The following is a 16,601-nucleotide window of genomic DNA, read 5'->3' on the forward strand; positions in this document are numbered from 1 at the left end:
CAATTTTTTCCCCTACAATATGGTGAGCCTGTTGAACATCGTATGTTTTGATTATAGTTGTGGGACACTTCTGGTATCTTCGGATTACTCATGTTATGTTTAATACCTTTGTAAACTAATATATTTGTAAATTAATAATTTTTAGTCATTATGATTTCTCTCTAACCTTATTTGACAGTTTTACACATTTGGTACATGATTGACCTAAATGTTTTGTCATTTATGCGATTAAAATGGTGTTTTCTTATGTTCATTACTACATTCTTGCATAGATTAATGGAAAATAGGAAGATTAGCATGATAAGTGAGTTGGCTCTCTCACAAGATGACTATACCATTAAGGTCCGTGTCATCCGTTTGTGGAGACAAACTTCATGGAATCAACAACTTCGTATGATTGGCATGATATTGATGGATGAAATGGTATGTTATAACTTACGTATGTTAACTTACAATTATATGTATGTGTATTATAACTTACATATTTTATATATCATTACATTTTTTGTATGCTTATTAATTAATATTTGATTTTTTATCTTAAGGGCTCAAAAATTGAATGTAATGTGGACAAACCATTTGCATCGCTTCAAGGAAAATCTTTTGAAGAATATGGTGATTACTACATTCATAAACCCACATTAGGGTTAAATGAAGGTGTTATAAAGTTTGTTGACGGTCCACACAAACTCTATTTCCAGTATAACACGAAGATAACTAAATGCATAGATTTTTGCGAGCCACAGAATTCTTTTGATTTTGCAGACTTCCAACAACTTCATGATAATGCAATAAACCCAAAAATTTCATTTGGTTAGTGCATTTCCTTTCAACCCATTCCTAATGGATTAAAATATTTAAATTTCATTTTTTACACCACAAAAAAACATACTTACATTTTTCCTTTTGTATAATATAGATGTTATTGGAAACGTTTTCCGGTGTTTTCCATTGGAACCTGCAAAGGATAGACAGGAAAAGAAAATCACATTCAAAATGGAGGATTTAGAGTGAGTTTCATTTTTTATACCTATAATTACTCTTTTTCTTATATATTTTTTTATTTCATCATTTTTTACAGAGGACATGAAGTTTTTGTTACCCTATGGGGAAGGTAGGCTGATAAAATTAATGCATATGTCTCTAAGCATACGGTCATTTTGTATTGCTTATTCAATGTGCTAAGTTGAAGCTTGTCCGAGGTACTTACTTAGTAAATTGTTAATTTGTAATATTTATATTAATAACATATCTATGATATGAATTTGTTAACATGTGGAAAATTATTAAATTTCATTTTCAGATCGTCCTTATGTCAATAACACCTACTTGGCCACAAAACTTTATATTGAAGATGACATTGAGGAGATAACAACTTTCAAAAAAAGGTTATGTGAAATTTCTACATGATTTCTCATTACGTTTTAATGTTTCAATAATATAGAGTTATACTATCTAACATTAATTATCTTAATTAGTTTACAAGCAAAAAAAGGCTCTTTGACTTCCTCGGTTTCACGTACCTCGGGTTCATCCATCATGTATTCACTACATGATGACTTTCTTCAAAAAAACTCTTTTCACCAAATATCCGCTATTCACGAATTGAACGAGGTATATGAATTATTCTTTTTTTATTTAGTTAATTCAACACTTAAATATTTAATACACCTAAATACACCTAATATCATAGGGAGGTTGTGCGGTAATTCTTGGCACAATAAAGATGTTTGAAGATACACGGAACTGGTATTATAATGTTTGCAAACATTGCAAGTCAAAGGTTCAAATAGTTAAGGTTTCAGATGAGACGGTCAATGGCTTGGACCAGTTAGAAGAGAAAGAGATTATGGTTTGTACAAATGAAAAGTGCAAGGACAAACTTATTACTGCTGAACCAAGGTGTGTAATAAATATTAACTTAGTATATTATTCTTCAATATTATTATATTTAATTTAAACTTTTAAAATTTTTATGTGTTTTTTTAGTTTTATGATCAAAGTTCGAGTTCAAGGTTTAGTTGGTGTTGTGAGTCTTACGATCTTTGATCGTGAAGTCAGAAATATTATGAAATTATCTGCTGCTGATTTATTATCAAAATATGAAAGGGTATATGTTTCTTATATGCAATACCATCTTGCTAAATACAACTTAATTTTCACACATTGATTTAATTGTTATTATTTATTAATATATTTTTGTAGTTTGGCAATACAAGTCAGTTTCCTATTGAGTTGAATGCCATGATCGACAAAAAATTGGCTTTCAAGATTATTGTCAAGACATTTAATGTTTCAAGATTTGGTCGTTCTTACAACATTTCCAAAATAACGGATAATGTTGACATTATTTCTGCTTTGGAGAAAATTGAAAAAAAGAGTAGGATTGAACAGGTAACTATACACCAATTTAATTAATTTAAAACATACATATTTTGAAAATACTATTTCCTAGATTCCTTAACCCAACATACTGTTTTATTTTATCATTAATTTTATAGGACATGGATACTGAATCTGTTAATATAATTGGCTCAGAATTTGCATCTCAAGAAACAGTGGGTTGTAAGGTAAACTACATTACTATATCATTTACTCTTATATATGTTATCCTTTATATTACTAAACAACATTATTTCTTTTTTTATTTAAGGATGATACTTCCCACACTGCTGATAATACTCATGTGTCGAATATTCCCTCTGGCATATCATCAAGAACAGTCAACAACCTCAATTCACCGCCTACAAGTGCCAAACGTAAACTTGTAGATGTTTACGATCTTGATGATGACGTTTATGAATCAACAACGAAACCTAATGCACCCCGTATTGGAGATGGCAAAGTTGGTGGAACAACAAAATTGTTGATTCCTAAAGTTGAAAAGTGATCATGTTTATGAAGACAATAACTTCGATCTTTCTTTTCTACTCTATGCTATTTTCTTAGACACTTTTTTTAATATTTGGCACTTTTACTTGCATTTTATTTGGGATTTTAATATTTAGTGTTTGGTACACTATGAATATTCATTCGTGTTAGGTTTTACTTTTTCTTTTATTATAAGCAACTTGGATTTGACTCTTTATGAGATCATTATATTGCACTTTATATTTGGACATTACATTCATATTTTCTTCATAATCGTCTTTTATATTTCGGTTAATAAAGGCATTTTTATTAGTAGTCTCTTTCACATCCTACAACAAAATTTAACCGGTCATCCAAATACAAAGAATTTTTTACTCTTATTAGTGGATATATATTTAAATCTTCACAACTTTCTTTTACAGTCCATGATTCTTATACATAATTTGACTTGATGTATAAGTAATTTTATGCTACATTTTAAATCTCATAATTTGCATAGTCAATTTTGTTATTTATATCAAATACTAGCCTAAAGCTCGTGTTTTACACGGTTTGACAACTTAAAATATCAAAAGTAGAAATGTTGTATAATGTTATAAATAACAAAAATATAGTCACCACTATGGCCACTATAAGTGATAAAATAATAATTTTATAAATAACAATAGTATAGTCGTATATTACAATTTTCCAAAACTTTTAATTGTGATATGATGCAACAGATGTTTATTTTAAAAAAGGAAGATATTTGTTTTCATGAATTTTAATTTTTCTATCTTTATATAGTAGCTTAATTTATGGAATCCTCATTTACGTTTTTTTTAAATTGATTTTATAATGTAAGAAGTTAGTGCCTAATATGCAGGAATTACTATTAGAATGACATAGAGAAATTATAATCATGAACAAATTTGGTCAATCCCTTTCAATATCACGCTAACTTGGGAAACGTTTCAAAGATTGATTCATGACAGCTAAAATTTTGGAATACTCTATAATTTCAAACCAAACTTTGATATCCTTTCCAAAAATAATTTTTATAAATTACTTATTATGTATAACTCATTCTAATTCATCTGTTATCACTGTCTCTTGAAATATTGAGTTTATTACAACATCGTGTTCCAAATTTTTGCATCATCACAGTGGAAAATCGTGTTTTCAATCACAATCACAGAGTTCAATCATTTCTGTAAGTTTATAAAAAACTACTTTCAAATTTTTTTGTTTATCTTTTGTTTCTTTTTGTGTTTTTTTAATGTGTGCGTTGTTTTTTTAACATCAGTTTATGTTTATCAATGTGTATGTGTGTGTACATGCTTAACAGTTTTTATGTTCCTGTGTGTCCAACTTGATGATGAATTGCAGAACATTACAACTGACCATTCTTTGATAAGGAACTACTATACCCTGTTTTCCATCCTAAGTCCTTGCTTTCAACATTGGGATTCAAACTTGAAACCATTTACAGCAATCTAATTAAAAAAATAATTAACTGTTATGCATGTTTCTTTTCAACTGTGTTGTTTTATGTGTTTTCCTACTTATTTGAAAGTGGTTATATTTGGTTTGTGTGATGGAATGGAAACAGGAAAAATAATGGAATGATCTATTATCACTATTATTGTGACTTTTTATTGTTTTGATGTTCATTAATTAAATTGAAAAATACTAATACTTTTTGTTGTCCCAAACTATTTATGATTGATGTATGACCAAGGGTCAAAAGCGTCATTTTTACAATAAAATGTTCACTATTTTGCACATTTGGTCCATATTGACCTAACTGTGTTTTTGCATAGATTCAATCTACTTCCAATTAAAAAAAATACATATAAATATACTTGACAACTTCAGTGGTTTCATTAAGCATAGCATGTAAGAAGACAAAAGAATCTTGCTTAACTTTTTTAATGAACGTATATCCATTTTACATAAGGGTATTTTTGTCATTTTCAATGAATCTTTTCGTATCTTTGTCTTATTAATCTCTTAATCTCTTGTGCTGAATCTTATATTAAACCAGGTCAAAAATCGACATTCTGGCAACACATTTGACGGCCTCATCTAAAAAACGGGTTTTCCTTCTCTTTTCTTATTTTTATTATTTATGAAATCCTTCCTTTATTTGTTATATCAAAATGAATATAAATTTTTTTGATGCAAGTATTAATATATATGCTTATCTATATTTTCCTAAATCTTTTAAAATTAAGTTTTTTGATAAAAATCTTATTTTAGTTGTTATGTTAATATACACTTCTTTGTTGGAAGTCTTGATTTTTATTAATGTAAAGTATACAATTCTTAAATATTACCAAATTTTAACTACTATATATTAATCGTATTAATGTCTCCGTTTATTATAATTTTCAATTTTAAATTTTAATGAAATTATTGTCAATATACTTTTTATTACATAATTTTTTTTGTTCTTAAGCTACAAACACGATATGGATTCAAACGAACATAAACAAAGGCGCAGATATAGAAAATTATATTTGGATCAACGAAGATCCAATGTTATGTCCAACTTGTCATTTGGTAATTCTTTATCTACATCTCAATTTACTTTCATATTCAGTATTGTTTTATATGTAACGGCTGTTGAACAAATATTGTTTTATATCTTCTGACGTTTTATCTCATATAATCATTGCATTTTCTAATTAGCCATTCTTATTATTATATATTCAATGTAGGTTATTCTCGGCAACATTTATCATCTTCAAACAATTGTACACATATTCGCGATGACAATGAAAATGTGAATCCAAATATATCATCCGCATATCAACATACAAGTTTCCAATCTACTTCAACTTTTAATATTAGAAATGCATTGTCTAATGATGCTAGAGAGAACAGAAAACTTAGAAAATTATATTTGGATAAGAAAAGATCTAATCATATGTCCACATCATCTAATGGTATATCGTTTTTTATCGGATAGACTAATTTTTATTTTATACTATATTTTTAATCTCACACAATCCTCTGGATCTTAAATATTATTATGTATTACCTACACTCTTTGCTACATTGCAATTAATTAAACATTATTATTTTATAAATCGCTTATATATATATATATATATATATATATATATATATATATATATATATATATATATCATTTCTAATTATATCATTAAAAAAAATTATTTTTCTTATTATATGTAACTTACACTTATTTGTATCTGCATTATAACTTACATATTTTATATTATTTTACAGTGCTTTCTAATATAACTACCAACATTCAAACACCTTCATCAACCAAGTTTGTCAATATTGTTGGTAACAATGAAAATGTCAGCCCAACTTTGTCATGTGGATATCAGCAAACACGGGTTCAGTCTATTTCGAATATTTATATCGACAGTCCATTGTCGAACAAGGCTAAAGATAAACGAAAAGAAAGGAAAATTTATTTGGATACAAGAAGATCCAATCACATGTCCACCGTACCAATCGGTATATGATATATATCATGCATCTTACTAATTTAATTGTATCCATATAAACTTATTCTAAATAGTGTAATAAGATACTATGTTATTTTACATGTTTCTTAATTGTTCCCTAATTAATACATATTTATATGAACTTATCTTTTATTGATAGGTAATGTTGGTCGTGATCAACAACATTTTCAATATGCTTCTGATTTTTTTACAAGAACTCCGTTGTCCAACATTTCGAATGGTACGACTACGTTTATATTCAACTTACTGTTTGTTACTATATATGGTACACATAAAATAATATGTATTCATTTTTTTATTATTTTTTATTTTTTATATATTTACTTTATAAGTTTAATACTAATTGTCATACTTTTATTGTTAGTAAATGCACAATATTCTACCTTGTCCGGTGACATGAAAGCTACGAATTCATCTTCAGTCACTCAAGCTTCTTCCAGCAATTTATCATGCAGAAAACTAAATAGAAAAAGAAAGATTCCAAATATATCTCAGATACCCATTTTGGACCTAACATCAGATGAAGATTTACGTGATCAACAAATCCGTCAACAGTTAATATCAGGTATTGCAAAAGGAAAATATTAATTTTTATTTATAATCCCCTTTTATATTTAATTATTACTTGTTGCAACATTAAATTATTTCAAAGTTTTACAAATGTTTTTATTAAACAGATTACTTGGACCATGGTGACCAGACATTTGTGTGTACGATGTGTCATGCACAATTATGGACATATGAAGCTCTTAAAGGCAATACTTCCGGAAAGAAAACTTCTTATTCCATGTGTTGTGGTAACGGAAAAGTCGAGCTTCCTCAATTAAAACAAGCTCCAACAAATTATCAAAATCTCTTTCGTAATGTTGATCCAAAAGGAAAAAATTTCATGACGAATATTCGTCGATTCAATTCGATGTTTTCCTTTACTTCAATGGGTGGAAAAGTTGATTCTTCCATTAATAGGGGCAATGCTCCATATGTTTTCAGACTTAGCGGTCAAAATTACCATTGTATGGGAAGTCTTTTACCTATAGACGGATCCAAACCAAAGTTTTCACAACTATACATATATGATACTGAAAATGAAATAACAAATAGACAACGCGCTTTCAGGTATAACTTTATTAATTTTTTTATAAACCATTACTTTTATAATTTTGATATAATTATTTACTTGCTAAATTTTACATATAACCGTTGTTGTTAACAGTACACAGAACGAAGGTTGCACATCAACTTCTCATTCTCTTGATATTGAAATCATTAGATTTTTGAAGGACATGTTGGATTCGACCAATGAGTTGGTTAAGTGTTATAGAATGGCCAGAGACTGTTTTGATGAAAATCCTCATATAGATCTAAAGTTACGTCTTATAGGAAGAAGGCAACAAGATGGATGGACATATAACTTACCTACTGCTTCTGAGGTTGCTGCTTTAATTGTTGGTGACATTGGCGATGCAATTGATAATAGAGATATCATCGTAACAATTAAATCGGGAAGTCTACAACGTATAAACGAATTACATCCGGCTTACCTTGGTCTTTAGTACCCACTACTCTTTCCATATGGAGATGATGGATATAGAGTTGATATACCTCACAGGGATGTTGATCCTTCAACTAATACCAAACGTCGTTTCTGTACAATGAGAGAATTCTTTGCTTATAGAATTCAAGACAGAGTTAATGTTTTTTCATTAATTCTTAATTCAAGAAGGCTTTTTCAACAATTTCTGGTTGATGCTTATACGATGATTGAAACTGAGAGACTATATTACATACGCAACCAGCAAAAAGTTCTTAGATGCGAATCTTATGAAACTTTAAAAAGTGTACAAAGTCATGGTAATACTGATATTTCCAATGTTGGAAAACGTGTTATCTTGCCTTCTTCTTTTACGGGTGGTGCACGCTACATGATGCAAAACTATTTAGATGCCATGTCGCTTTGTAAGTTTTTTGGATACCCAGATTTTTTCATAACCGTAACATGCAATCCAAAATGGCCTGAAATTAAAAGGTTTCTAGCTGACACCACACTTAATCCCGAAGATAGGCCTGATATCCTTTCTAGATTATTCAAAATTAAGTTGGATTCTTTGATTAAAGACTTAAAGAAGAAGAGGTTATTGGGTTTGGTCAAAGCAGGTACCATATATTACAATAATAGTGTTATTAAAATGTTTTTTTATGTTTTTTATTACTTATAATATTATATTTATTTAAATATACTGTTGTTTATACGGTGGAGTTTCAAAAGCGCGGTCTGCCTCACGCACATATATGTTTATTCATGCACCCTGATTACAAACTCCCTACTGTTGAACATATTGATCGAGTTATTTCGGCAGAAATTCCAAACAAAGATGATGATCCAGAATTGTACTCACTTGTCAGTGAGTTCATGATGCATGGTCCATGTGGTTCTGATAATCCAAAATGCCCATGCATGAGTGAAAACAAGTGTTCGAAAAACTTCCCGAAGCCATTCTTGGAGAATACTTCTGTTGATTCAAATGGTTATCCTATGTATAGGAGACGTAATGATGGATCTTTTATAGAAAAGTCAGGTGTTAAGTTAGACAACAGAAGTGTTGTTCCATATCACAAAACCCTTTTGAAACGATATCAAGCTCATATTAATGTTGAGTGGTGCAATCAAGCGGCTTCCATCAAATATTTGTTTAAATATATTAACAAAGGTCCTGATCGGGCTACTGTTGAAGTTGCACAAAACAACAACGGAGGTGATAATGATGATGCTCCGGTTGATGAAATAAAGAACTACTATGATTGTAGGTATTTGTCTGTGTGTGAAGCTTCGTGGCGTATATATGGATTTGATGTTCATTACATATATCCTTCAGTTGTAAGGCTTCCGTTCCATCTTCCTGGAAAACAAAATGTTGTATACGGAGCAGATGATGATATTGAAGATGTCCTCAACAAACAATATGTTTCTTCTTCGATGTTCTTATCTTGGATGAGCTGTAATGAACATAATGAGGATGCACGAAAACTTTCTTATGTTGAGTTTCCTACAAAATTTGTATGGAAACAAGAAGATCGTTGTTGGGAGCCAAGAAAGAAAGGGTTTTCTATTGGGAGGATTCACACAGTTTCACCAAATCTCGGTGAAGCATATTTTTTGAGAATTCTTTTAAATAAAGTCAAAGGTCCAAAATCATTTCCAGATATTCGTACAGTTAACGGACAAGTATGTCCTACTTTTAGGGATGCATGTTATGCTCTTGGACTTTTAGAAGATGATAGAGAATATATTGATGCCATCGAGGAAGCAAGTCATTCAGGATCTGGTTATTATTTACGGTTTCTATTTGCAACTATGTTAAAGTCTAATAGTTTGTCTAAACCGTGTTATGTTTGGGAAAATACTTGTCAATACTTATTCGATGGAATTCTCTACAATCAACGAATAAGATTAAAGTCTCCAGGTATTATTATTTTTGTCATTCATTACATTTTGTACATTACTTATATAATTTTTAAATGCTAAATATACTATTATTTGAAATTTATATGTTTCTTATAAATATTTAAAAGTTTTTTTATACACATTATTTTTATTACGTGATAATTGTCTGTATTTATCTTTTAATAATTAACTCTGCAATTGTATAGGTTTATCCCTTAATGACGATCAACTTAAAAACTTGACGCTATATGAGATTGAAAAAATTCTACTCCAAAACAATTCAAGCCTTAAAGATTTTGTTGGGATGCCTTACCCTGATCATGATTCGATATCTTCTTCAAACAACCGTTTGATTACTGAGGAGTTAGATTTTGATATGAACAGTCTACAACAAGAATCTCATCAACTACTTGATTCATTAACAATTGAACAACGATCAGTTTTTGATGAAATCATGACAGCTGTTAAACAGAAAAAAGGAGGTGTGTTTTTTGTTTATGGCTATGGAGGTACCGGTAAAACTTTTCTTTGGAAGACTTTATCTGCATCTATAAGATCTAAAGGTGATATCGTTTTAAATGTTGCTTCAAGTGGTATTGCTTCATTGTTACTAACTGGAGGTAGAACAGCACACTCACGCTTTATAATTCCTCTAAATCTAACTGAGGATTCCTTTTGTTCTTTTGCACCGGATAGTGATGTAGCCGAATTGTTAAAAAAAACATCTTTGATTATATGGGATGAGGCACCTATGATTCATAAGCATGCATTTGAAGCCTTGGATCGTTCTTTGAAAGATATATTGAGTTGTGATTTTCGTGGAAACTCAAAATTGCCATTTGGAGGAAAAACAATTGTCTTTGGAGGCGATTTTAGACAAATTCTACCAGTTGTTCCTAATGGAAGCAGGCAAGACATTGTGAACGCTTCTTTAAGTTCCTCTTATATTTGGTCAAGTTGCAAAGTCTTAACATTAACAAAAAACATGAGGTTAAGTGTTCTCACATCTGATATTCAAGAAACTGAATCTTTTGCAAAATGGATTTTGGATATAGGAGAAGGAAAAGTTGGTGGTTTGAATGATGGCGAGGCAATTATTGATGTTCCCACAGATCTTCTCATTGTTGATTCAGTTGATCCTATTGGTTCTTTAATTGGATTTGTCTATCCTTCTATTGTTGAAAATGCCAACAATCCGATTTATTTTCAAGAAAGAGCAATCCTCGCACCGAAGAATGAAGTCGTTGAAGAGATTAACGAGCGTTTGTTAAAATTATTTCCAGGAGATCCACAAGAGTATTTAAGTTCAGATACTCTTTCTCATGCTGATTTTGTTCATGATGAAGTTGATGAAACTTTATACTCTCCTGATGTTCTAAATGGTCTTAGACCTTCAGGTATGCCAATTCACAAGTTGGTTTTAAAAGTCGGTGTTCCGGTTATGTTACTAAGGAATATTGATCAGAAATGCGGATTGTGCAATGGCACGAGGTTACGGGTTATTGCATTGGGTAAACGTGTTATAGAAGCTGAAATAATATCTGGAAGTAATATCGGAAACCGTACGTTTATTCCAAGAGTGTCTTTGACGCCTTCGGATAAAAGGATTCCTTTCATATTTCAAAGACGACAATTTCCACTGGCTGTATGTTTTGCAATGACAATAAATAAAAGTCAAGGACAGTCACTATCGAGGGTGGGGTTGTTTTTGAGACAACCAGTATTCACTCATGGACAGTTGTATGTTGCATTGTCGAGAGTTAAAAGTAAAGCTGGATTAAAGATATTAATTTTAGATAAAGATGGTAAACTTACCAACACGACATCTAATGTTGTATTTAAGGAAGTCTTTGGAAATTTGTAATTCATAAAAATAGGTGTCAATATTTTAATAGTTGTTTTTATTATTATACATTAACTTTACTTACTTATTCATCATTTTGTTTTTTTATATATAGCAAATTTTAATTAATTTGTGTTTAATGTTTACATCATTATTGTCGTCATCATTTTACAAATATGTATCATTTTATTAGGGTCGATATATTGAAATAGTAACTTTATTCATTATAGGATTTTGTAGTTATGTAAAATTATTACAAAAAAACATGTAATTCTTGACAATTTATATTAATTTTTTAATAAAAACTCGTGTAATACACGGGTCTCACACCTAGTGTATAATATTTAACAAGGGTAAAAAATGGATTGTTCAATTGTAAAAAATATAAATAAAAAAAAAAGATTAAAGTTGAAGGGTTAAAAATGAAAATATACATTTATTTTTCCGTAAGAATAGATTGGAATGGTGGGCCTTATTCAAACCAACCTATTTCCACGATACATTCTAAAACTAACATATTTCTACAATAGCTTTTGAAAACCAACCTAGTTTTACAAAAAAAAATTCAACAACGTTCGCTATGCATATAAAATGATTTAAATCTGACTTGAAAGCATGTTTTCACATATTCCGGTGCTATAATCATAGTTTCCTCCGAAATTATATGCAAGGTGTCCCGAGTCTATATGTTGACGATGCACCAATAAATCATTTTCATGCTATATCCAAGGATGGTTCTAAGGGGTTCCCGGTGTGGCACCGGCAACCCCTAACTTTTCTGGCCGCAGTGAAATTTTTTTCGATTTTTCAGTTTTTTCTACATATTTTTTATGTATCTGTAACACCTATTCATCCCGGCAACACCTACCATGTATTCCTGCGTCCGTCCCTGGCTATATCACTATTGCTAGAAAAAGTAGCTTTTTCCGACCGCGTTTTCTGCCGGAACACGGATTTCTGCCGGAGTTAATTCAGTCGAAAAAAGCTCTTGGGGAATTATTTGTTATGGATTATTGACAGAATACTTTGTCGGAAATTTATCGACAGATGTAACTTACCGAAGGAATTACAACGGACGTAATTACTATGTGACCCGGTTTGACCATTTTACAGATTAGGTTTGACCCGATTTAACTATTGTTATTCGCACCCAAAAAAAAAATCAAAACCACTTTTCTTAAAACCCAATTTGAAATGACATATTCTATATATTAAATTGTATTTTACTATAATAAAAAGACAAAATTGCAAGAATGGTCCATGTGGTATGTCGAAAATTGCCACTTTGGGTCAAACAAGTTTAGACTAGCACCAATGGTCCAAAGGTTTCCATTTTGTTGCAACTTTGATCCATTTTGGTTTAATTTTTTATAAAATGACAATTATACCCTTTGTATTTTCTTTTTTTAATTTTTTTATTACAAAAATAAAAGAAAAAGAAAAAGAAAATATTCTCTCTCTCTCATATTCTCTCTCTCTCTCACATACATACACCTCCTAGATCGAACCCTATCCCTGCCTTCCGCTGCAATCAGTCACCAATCTACCACCTCCCATCCCTTTGTATCCACAACACATATGCACATCATTAGATCGAACTCCCTCTACATCGCGTCAGATTAAAACCATTATTGCACCTACGATTAGAGACATCACCCCATTCTTTCACCTTCATCTACCAATAGTTCCCCACCCATGTACAAACCACTTTTGAATTCGATTTGTTAAGATACAAAAAAGGAAAACACCACCGGTTACCTGTGACCTAAAATCAAAATCAATCTTGAAACATGTAATAGAACCTATTACAGAGCCTAGCAAGAAGAAGACTAAGGCAAGGAAGCAAAATGCTCTGTCACCTACACCAGTGAATGGCGTTATCACCTGCTCCCACTGAAGGTCTTGGAACGAGCATCGATTCTCCTTCTCTATTCAAGTTACAGAGCCGCCGTCGCTACTAGGGTTTGGGATGATAATCGAGGGTGAGAGAAAAACGGGATTAAAAACAGATGTGTGTTTGTGTAGGACTAATCGGAAATCAAAAACATGTGTGTGTTTTTGGGGTTGATTAAACGACGACCCCTTTTGACCCCTTTTGCGTAAATTCGGTTTCGTCGGTGGTTCTCAGAGTGGGATTAAGACAGCTGAGGTTGGCGTTGGTGATGGAGTGACTGATTAAGGGATTAGTGAGTGGCGGCGGTGGTTTGTGGAGGGTGATAGGGCTTTCCAGCGGCGATGAGAGGTGTATGAGATTTGATGTTCGTGAACCCAAATGATTTGTTGGTAGTGAAGGAGGTTGTTCCACTATATAAAAAATGAACATGAGGATCAAAGAGGCTAGGGTTGGCTGAGAGTTGAACAGAGGAAAAGGATGGAGAATCGGTGGAGAGAGAGAGAGAGAGAGAGAGAGAGAGAAAATATTTTCTTTTTCTTTTTCTTTTATTTTTGTAATAAAAAAATTGAAAAAAAGAAAATACAAAGGGTATAATTGTCATTTTATAAAAAATTAAACCAAAATGGATCAAAGTTGCAATAAAATGGAAACCTTTGGACCATTGGTGCTAGTCCAAACTTGTTTGGCCTAAAGTGACAATTTTCAACATACCACAGGGACCATTCTTGCAATTTTGTCTAATAAAAACTATTTTGGTTTACGTTTTTCTTTTATATTTTTCTTTTTTTCTTTAATAGTAAATTTTTTTATTTTAAACATGATTTCTTATATATATATATATATATATATATATATATATATATATATATATATATATATATATATATATATATATATGGATTATTTATTTAATGTTTTTTCTCATTTTTTGAATATAAACAAAAGAAATATGATATTTTTCGTATTAGGCAAAAGTAATAACTATATTTATATTTATGGTCCTTTAACTTACCCTGCATTTACAATAAATACCATATCTTTATTTCAATGCGGTGTAAATGAATACCGAACAAATCAAAATAATATAATTATATTTACATTTATAGTCCTTTAATTTCTTTACAATAAATACCATATCTTTATTTTAGTCCGGTGTAAATGAATACCACTACCATCAAATAAAAATAACATAATTATATTTACATTTATGGTCTTTTAATTTACAATAAATATCATATCTTTATTTTAGTGTGGTGTAAATGAATACAACTAGAATCAAATCAAAATAATATAATTATATTTAAATTTATGGTCATTTAACTTACCCTGCATTTACAATAAATATCATATCTTTATTTCAGTGCGGTATAAACGAATACCACTACGATCAAATCAAAATAATATAACTATATTTACAGTTATGGTCCTTTAACTTACTCCGTATTTACAATAAATACCCTATCTTTATTTTAATGCGGTGTAAATGAATACCACTACCATCAAATCTAAATAATATTTACATTTATGGTTGTATTTACTATAAATACTCTATCTTTAATTTACTACAATCAAATCAAAATAATATAACTATATTTACATTTATGGTCCTTTAAATTACCCTACATTTACATAAATATCATATCTTTATTTCAGTGCGGTGTAAATGAATACCAATACGATCAAATCAAAATAATATAACTATATTTACACTTTTAGGTATTTAATTCTGGTCTACAACTAATAGACTGGGTGAAAAATACGGGGCGTGGACTTGGTTACATTATTGTAATAAAAAGATCCACTACTAACTTAAATATTTTTTTTTCAATTTGATCGCAGCGGTACATACAAAAGTAAAAAAAACATCCACAAAAAATACCGGTACCAAAAAAATAAACTTTCCATTTGCACTAAAAGGCAAGTATTCATCAAAAGATAATTGTTGGTCATTAAAAGCCACATGTGAAATACATAATCACGAGCCCGCCTTATATTTAGAAGGTCACCTATATCCAAGGCGTCTTTCTGATGATGAAACCCGATTAGTGGAAGATTTGATAAGAAAAAATGTGAAACCAAAAGATATATTATCTACATTAAAGAAGGAAAATGTAGAAAATTTAGCCATTCTTCCAACTAGATATAATGCACGCCAAAAATTCAGGATGAAGGAGAATAGTGGCAAAACTCAAATGCAAGTTGTTATGTCTTTCATGGCTGAGAATGGCAATATCTACTGCAGTCGTGCCGATAAGTCAACCAATGACCTTCAAGATGTATTTTTTGCTCACCAAAGATCATTGGAGATGTGGCGTGCATTCCCACATGTCACGTTGATGGATGCGACATACAAAACAAACAGGTACGAGATTCCCCTCCTTGAAATAGTTGGTGTAACTCCAACTAATCAGAATTTTTGCGTAGCATTTGTCTACATGCATAAGGAAACAAAATCCAACTACACTTGGGCACAAGAATGTTTAAAAATCAACAATAGATAGATGCATGTTTCCACGTGTAATTATCACAGATAGAGACATGGCTTGCATGAACGCATGCAATAATGTATTTCTAGAAGCTAAAGGATTACTTTGTAGATGGCATATCAATACAAGCATTAAGAGAAAATACAAAACGTTTTTAGTGCATCATCGTTGTTGGGCCTCCTTTTATAAAGGTTGGAAAAAATTTGTTGAATCTGAAACTGAGGAAGCATGCAATTCCAATCTCTTATAAGTCGAAAACATTCTGGTGGACTATAAAGGTATTTCTTTAACATATCTTTTAGATTTGTTAGATTATATATATATATATATATATATATATATATATATATATATATATATATATATATATATATATATTTCAAAATTGATGTAAGTGTATTATGTTTTAGAAGTTATTACTTACTTGAAGAAAACGTGGTTGACACAATATAAAGAAAAGTTTATATCTGTTTGGACTGACGAATTTCTCCATTTTGGGAATTACACAACCAATAGAGTGGAGATTCAGCATGCCAAAGTAAATTATACTTGGACTCATCACAATCAGATTTAGCGA

General features: G+C 30.5%; 2 protein-coding genes across 2 annotated transcripts; both read left to right on the top strand.

Annotated features, from left to right (window-relative positions):
* Window positions 1-276: 276 nt before the first annotated feature.
* LOC145131012 (uncharacterized) lies at window positions 277-7,912 on the top strand. Its single transcript, XM_079065751.1, has 18 exons — window positions 277-423; window positions 546-657; window positions 766-813; window positions 920-1,010; window positions 1,082-1,114; window positions 1,479-1,614; window positions 1,694-1,902; window positions 1,990-2,110; window positions 2,206-2,394; window positions 2,502-2,570; window positions 2,654-2,886; window positions 5,312-5,415; window positions 5,574-5,801; window positions 6,109-6,348; window positions 6,499-6,579; window positions 6,724-6,924; window positions 7,037-7,475; window positions 7,573-7,912. The coding sequence occupies exons 1-18, from the start codon at window positions 277-279 to the stop codon at window positions 7,910-7,912; spliced, it is 3,021 nt and encodes a 1,006-aa protein (XP_078921877.1).
* Window positions 7,913-8,011: 99 nt separating this feature from the next.
* On the top strand, window positions 8,012-16,039 carry LOC145131013 (uncharacterized). The gene is made up of 4 exons (XM_079065752.1): window positions 8,012-8,513; window positions 8,717-9,820; window positions 10,008-11,606; window positions 15,378-16,039. Exons 1-4 carry the CDS (start codon window positions 8,012-8,014, stop codon window positions 16,037-16,039), a joined length of 3,867 nt encoding a protein of 1,288 aa, XP_078921878.1.
* The last annotated feature ends 562 nt before the right edge of the window (window positions 16,040-16,601 follow it).

This window comes from Lactuca virosa, chromosome 8 (assembly GCF_052849685.1).
Source record: "Lactuca virosa cultivar CGN04683 chromosome 8, Lactuca_virosa_CGN04683_v6, whole genome shotgun sequence".
In the NCBI taxonomy this organism is placed as follows: Eukaryota; Viridiplantae; Streptophyta; class Magnoliopsida; order Asterales; family Asteraceae; genus Lactuca; species Lactuca virosa.